Source organism: Anarrhichthys ocellatus, unplaced genomic scaffold (genome assembly GCF_004355925.1).
Source record: "Anarrhichthys ocellatus isolate YVR2014 unplaced genomic scaffold, GSC_Weel_1.0 scaffold130, whole genome shotgun sequence".
Lineage (NCBI taxonomy): Eukaryota > Metazoa > Chordata > Actinopteri > Perciformes > Anarhichadidae > Anarrhichthys > Anarrhichthys ocellatus.
In genome coordinates, this window is record NW_022280160.1 from 319,429 (window position 1) to 325,534 (window position 6,106).

At 45.6% G+C, this 6,106-nt stretch overlaps 1 protein-coding gene across 1 annotated transcript in view; it reads right to left on the reverse strand.

The window, feature by feature from the left end:
- Positions 1-6,106, reverse strand: part of ttn.2 (titin, tandem duplicate 2) — a 238,002-nt gene that overhangs the window by 201,546 nt on the left and 30,350 nt on the right. The window contains exons 37-41 of the mRNA XM_031877239.1: positions 5,668-5,952; positions 5,446-5,571; positions 4,709-4,897; positions 3,684-4,076; positions 2,798-2,848 (exon numbers count right to left, since the gene is read on the reverse strand). Coding sequence (XP_031733099.1) covers positions 2,798-2,848; positions 3,684-4,076; positions 4,709-4,897; positions 5,446-5,571; positions 5,668-5,952 — 1,044 coding nt within the window. The remainder of the gene's footprint in view (positions 1-2,797; positions 2,849-3,683; positions 4,077-4,708; positions 4,898-5,445; positions 5,572-5,667; positions 5,953-6,106) is intronic.

Below are 6,106 nucleotides of genomic sequence, written 5' to 3' on the forward strand. Positions count from 1 at the left end.
GTTGCTTTGTCTTCCGTTGTTACCGCTTCACTGAGGAACGTCTCCCTTATAAATGTGACTGGCTTAGGCCTGGTTGATACCTCCTCTTCAGAAGGCACCACTACAAGAGATTCTCTGCTCTCAGTGTACGTTGTAGTTTTTGGGTACGCTAATGTTTCAGAGTACTGGACTTCAGGGTGACGCAGCTGGACCTCAACCTTTGTAGCTTCTACCTTTTGGTCAGCAACCACACTGTGACGTTCACTTACCATATGCTTGAATCTAGTATCTACCCGAGATTCAACAAAACTGTCAACTTTTTGATCCTCCAGTGTCTCTGAATATTTTTCACCTGATTTCCTTTCTGTATCTGGCAGCAGCGTGTCAGTCAACTCCCCTCTCATGATCTGAATGGCCCTGCATCTAGACTGAGGCTCAAATGAATGCCTCATACGAGGCCGAGAGGGGTCCCTCTTTGAGCTCTTACCTTGAAACTCCCCGGGACTCTCCCCCAAATCAAAAGTTCGATTGAACTGCTGGACATCAGGCAGAGAGGCAGGCTTGACCCTGAGCCTCTCCACATAATCTGCATAGCTCGACTCACTAGCAACCGATTCTGACTCAAACTCAGAGGAGGACATGGTGGAAATAGAGAGCCTCTTCTTCTGTTTGACAGCTTTTTGGAGTGTGGTAAGTTTGGTCCTCACCTCGCTGTGAAGACTCTCGGTGTCACTGAACCTCTCGCTGTATCGGTCACTGCACCGGTCACTAAACTTGTCACTGAACCTGCCACCGGTGCGCCGGTCACAGTAGATGTCACTGAATCTGTCGTTAAAGCGCTCAGACCGGTCGAACATGGGGGGAGGGGACGGGGCACGCTCGGACACCGTCTCCAAACGTTTGGACTCTTTCTCTACCTCTTTGTCTTTTGCGTGGGAACCGGACTTGAAGTATACGGTACGCACCAGAGAGCTCTTGGATCGAGATCTTCCCTGATGAACTTTGGACATCTTGTCAAATGGAGACCCTACACACCTGAGGTCCACCCTAAACTTCCTCTCTTTCCTCTGCTCTGCCATGGTGTCTACGCTTTCATGGGCTTTAGCAGAGCGTCTTACGAAGCCCAGGTAGTTAGCGGACTGCTCTTCCTTCAGTGAAACCAAAAGTGATGCTGTGGACTCAGCAGAACCTTCCGTGTTTAGCGCCATTACCTTATAACTGCCCGAGTCCTTCTCTTTGATGCTATCGATAACCAGACTGGTAGTGTGCAGGTGAATCCTGCTGTCAGTAGAGATCCTACGTCTACGCTCTTTAGGAATAGATTTATTATTATGAAACCAGAGGATAGTTGGTGGAGGACATGCAACCAGTTTACACTTTATCTCTACTGGTTCTCCTTCCAGGACCGATTGGAACTTAAGTTTCTTAGTGAAAGAAGGTTTGATGTTCTCCGTCCACGAGCTGATGGATGAGGTTCTGCTGGAGCAGCGATTGGCCGACACCAGGCCGTGATCCAGGAAGTCCTCGGTGTCGGAGAAGGCTCCTCTCAGCTGTCGAGTGCCGGTGAGTTCTGCGCTGCTGTGCGGTGTTTCTTCTTTTCTTTCTTGGTAAAACAGCTCTGCAAATATAAACAGAGAATGGTCAGCCTCCAGGGGTAAAAGAAAAAGAGAGAAAAGGATTTGAATGAATCATTAATGGAAATATTAAATTCATGCTGGGAGTCACAATGCCGTAAGAAATAATTTCACTCACCATATTTGTTCGAATAAACGCAAGACTTGATTCTTTTTATTAGAAACCTGCAGGAAGTTTTGATCCTTCGTCTGTGGAAATTTCTTCAAAACATAAATTATTTTATTATCATTAAAAAAGCAAAATGTTTCCAAGATGGGCTGCTTAGCATTCACTTGTTCTACTTTTGATAGTTGCTCTGTACTTTAATATTCCTTACCTGACTTGCAGACAGGAGAATAAACGCCCTTTCTAACCTTAAACTTAAGATAAATGATGCACAAGTATCAGCGAGAGGCAGAGCTCTCCATAGCTTGTATTCCGAAATGTAAAGAAATGAAGCTGTAAAATTGGGTGAGAAGGCGTTTATTCGAACTAATATAGTTCACTGGTGTTATTTAGTGCAAACCACAGGAATCACATCCCACTATCTGCAAGCCAGGCTAAGAGATATTTAGCAGGAGGAAGGTATCAGTTCCAGATGCAGCGAACCTCCTTATCTTTTAAAGGGCACTTCAAATCTGGAAGCTTTAAAAGATACACATCCTGCGCCTTCTGGGAGAAAGAGATCAGAAGAACATTCATGCCAAGAAACAACAAAACAAACTTTTGGATGCAAACCGCAAGTGTCAAAAAACTGGTTGGAGCAAGTTCTCGTTTGGGGGAAAATCACGAAATATTTTCAGAACCAGAGCAGGAAGAATAATACAGAACATCAGAACCTTCTATTGAGAGACATAGAGACGACATGCTACTGTGGGAAGATCACTTAAAGGGACAGTTCAACACATTTACAAACTCTAAAAGCCTGCTGATGCAGGACAACTATAATCCAAATAATCCATCAGTCATGCAGCCACACATTCGATGTTTCCTCAACAGTTTCTTCACTTAAAAAAACACCTTCAAAAGACTCAAAGCTTGGATCAAAGTTACCTGCTGACAGACTACTTTCAAAGAGAAACATTTATCAAGTGAAGCAGAATTGTTAAACTGTCCCTTTTCCATTGTGCCCAATTCTCATGTGTGAACATAATCTTCAGTGTTTTTAAAAACGCGATGGTCATGAACCCGACGGAAACCTTACCTTTGACTTCTTGCTCGATCTTGGCTTCGATGTGTTCTCTGACGTGAGTCACTGTGAAGAAGAAGAAGAAGACGTTAACTCGCTGACAGCAGAAGTCCTTCACAACATTCATTCACATGAAGAACTGGATTATCTTTAAGGACTCAAATGCTTTTTACCTTCTGTGTTTGAGCTCCATCAAGTTTTATCAAATGAATTGAGGAAACTTGAGCTATGAATGCAAAATGTTTCATGAAAGTACAATTAAAACCATGTCAGAGTATCGAACCAGCTTAATCTCAAATTAAACTGGTTTGTATTTTCATGATGAAATGTCTGGAGCCAAATAAAAAAAGCAAATAGATTTGAGTCCCAGAAGTCTCTAATCTTTGAGAAATGAGATTTTAAAGTGAGAAATGAGAAACAATGCAAACTCACAAAGTGAAACAAACAGCAACAAACGAAGTGAAACAAACATTATTCAACACAGGAATCAAGACACGAGAGGGGTTTGAGTTCCCTGCAAGAGGGAGGAGGTTACAGATGAGAGAAGAGGAGATGAGGAGATGAGGAAGGTGAGGAGATGAGGAAGCCCCAGGATTGATTCTGGAGCTGTGAGGTTAGTTACATCTGGAGGAGGGATGTCCCGAAAGAGAGCAACTGCAAGATAACGTGGAGCAGTGAGTCTGTTTAAAACCTCGGCTCTTCAGCGTCGACGTCTCCATCGTTTGAACGACGGTCTAAAAACATTTAAAGGAAACTTCAAACCCTAATTGTGCGGACGGCTTCGGGACATCATGAATGAGGAGGAAGAGGAGGATTAATCTCTCAGGAAGATGAAGGGTTTATTTTTTAGAGTGTGGTTTCAGAGGGATTCTGGCTGCAGCCTGACGGATCCAGATGTTACCTTCTTCTTCTTCTTCATTGGTGGTTACTGTGAGTGTGGCCGAGCACACGGCCTCTCCGGCGCTGTTGGCGGCCCTGCAGGTGTACTGCCCCGCGTGCTCGGAGAAAGCGTCAACTATGATGAGCACGGCGGTGCTCGACGCCTCGTCGAAGTGGAACACCACGTTCTTGGTGGGACGGACCGGCTGCCGGTCGTGGAACCAGCTGATCTCCGGCTTCGGCGTGCCGGACACGCATGCGTGGAAGCGCGCCACCTCCCCGTGAGGCACCATGAGGCTCGCGATCGGCTGGAGGAAAACCGGCTTTTGGCTGACGGATGGTTTCTTTATAGCGGTGAGGCTGGTGGAGACGTGTCTCTGAGACACAGCGGGAATGTCCACGGTGTGTTTGTGCCCTGAAAGGAAGCGAGGTCATTGACTTCATGAGCTTAAGTTTCCTTTATATTCATCCCAGTCTGCACAGTCCGAGTGGTTTCAGTTTGGGAGAAATCATCAAATCTGTTGCTAAGAAGCTGAATGACGCCATCAGTCATTTGTTCAAATAAAACTGATAACATTTGTTCTGATAAGTTGTGATTGAAGCAACAAATAGTGTGTTTTTTATTGGAGCACCACAAATTATTAATTAATTATTCAATTCAAATTTTAAAAAACAATAAGTGGATTGTGTTATTTTGATCTCCAGGTGACTCAACATTCTGTGATCCCGAGATGAAGATGTCTTGTTCCTGCTCTTTACCTCCACCTCTTTCTGCTTCCTGTTCTTTACCTCCACCTTTCTTGTTCCTCTTCTTCACCTCCACCTGTTTCTTGTTCCTGTTCTTTACCTCCACCTTTCTTGTTCCTGTTCTTCACCTCTACCTCTTTCTTGTTCCTGTTCTTTACCTCCACCTCTTTCTTGTTCCTGTTCTTCACCTCCACCTCTTTCTTGTTCCTGTTCTTTACCTCCACCTCTTTCTTGTTCCTGTTCTTTACCTACACCTCTTTCTTTTCTGTTTTCTGGCAGTTTCGTTGGAGACAAACTTACCGTCCAGAGTGAGCGTAGCGGAGCAGGAGGCCGTCCCGGCGTTGTTGGAGGCCCGGCAGGTGTACTCGCCTTCGTCCTCGGGGTAAACTCTGGAGATCTCCAGCTGACAGCTGTCGTCAAACTGAGACATCCTGAAGAAGTCCGACTGCTTGATCTCCTTCTCCTTGTGGAACCAGCTGATCTTCACATCTGGAGAAAAAGACGAGAACGTTGGTGTTCTTTAAAGCTTCTTCTTTGTTCGGCGCATTGTTTGTTTTTTTCACAAGATAAATTGAACTTTTATTTTATTTTCCTTATTTTTAAGACTAAAAAGAAAACAAAAGAAAACCTGTTGTGGAGTATTATTGCTTATGAATATAAATATAACACATTATAAATATTTAATAATATTTTGGTTCTATGTTTGTGTTCTTCTCAATGTGTCGCTTGTACATTGTGAACTGTGTGCATTTCTTTGTGAGATTTGACTCAAATGATAACGTGACCGATTGAGCTCAAACACCAGACCCTGAAGAGCAGAGACCCTGAAGAGCAGAGACCCTGAAGAGCAGAGACCCTGAGCCAACTCATCAAAGATGAATTACAGGATGATGAAGTCCATTCGCTCTCTTTGAGCTCCGCTTCTGTTCTCCTTCACCTCTCTAGCTGCTAAAAGCTCTTGGAGACACCGATCAGATAATCAATCAGCTGATCAATAACTACGAGAGACACACTCAGTCTGGGTTCACTTCTCTCACCGTCTCCTCGGACTCGGCACTGGAAGCGAGCCGGTTCCCCCTCGCGGGTAGAGGTGCTGCCGATGGGAGTCATGACGACAGGAGGAGCGACGGTAGCAGCGGAGTCCGGAGAAACAACCTCGGACACTACCACACACACACACACACACGTATCTGTATCTGTACAAGGCCTGATGTTGACATTAGTCTTTGTTCCACAGGTGTAAAGTCCCGCCCCCTTACCTTCCACGTGGAGCGCCGCGGTGCTCGTGGCGGCACCGTAGTCATTCTTGGCCTCGCAGTTGTAGACGGCGGCGTCCTCGGGGAACACCTCGATCAGCAGCAGCGAGTGCTCGTCGCCGTCGTGGAGGAACTTGCACTTGAAGCCCGGAGACAGAGCCTGAGAGTTCTTGTACCAGGAGACCTGAGGCTGAGGGACGCCGCCCAACCGCACCGAGAAGCGAGCGGGTTTACCGGCCTCCACCGCCTGGGGCTCCATGTGGCGGAGGATCTGAGGAGGCTCCGGGACTGAACGGGACACAAGAGAACCGTTAGAAACATTTAGAACTCGAAAAAACGACTTCATGGTAAACCTCAGGTTAATGATACAGTTAACCATAATGTTAACCATCAGAGTGTAAATAAAGTTTAACGTTAACCATCAGAGTGTAAATAAAGTTTA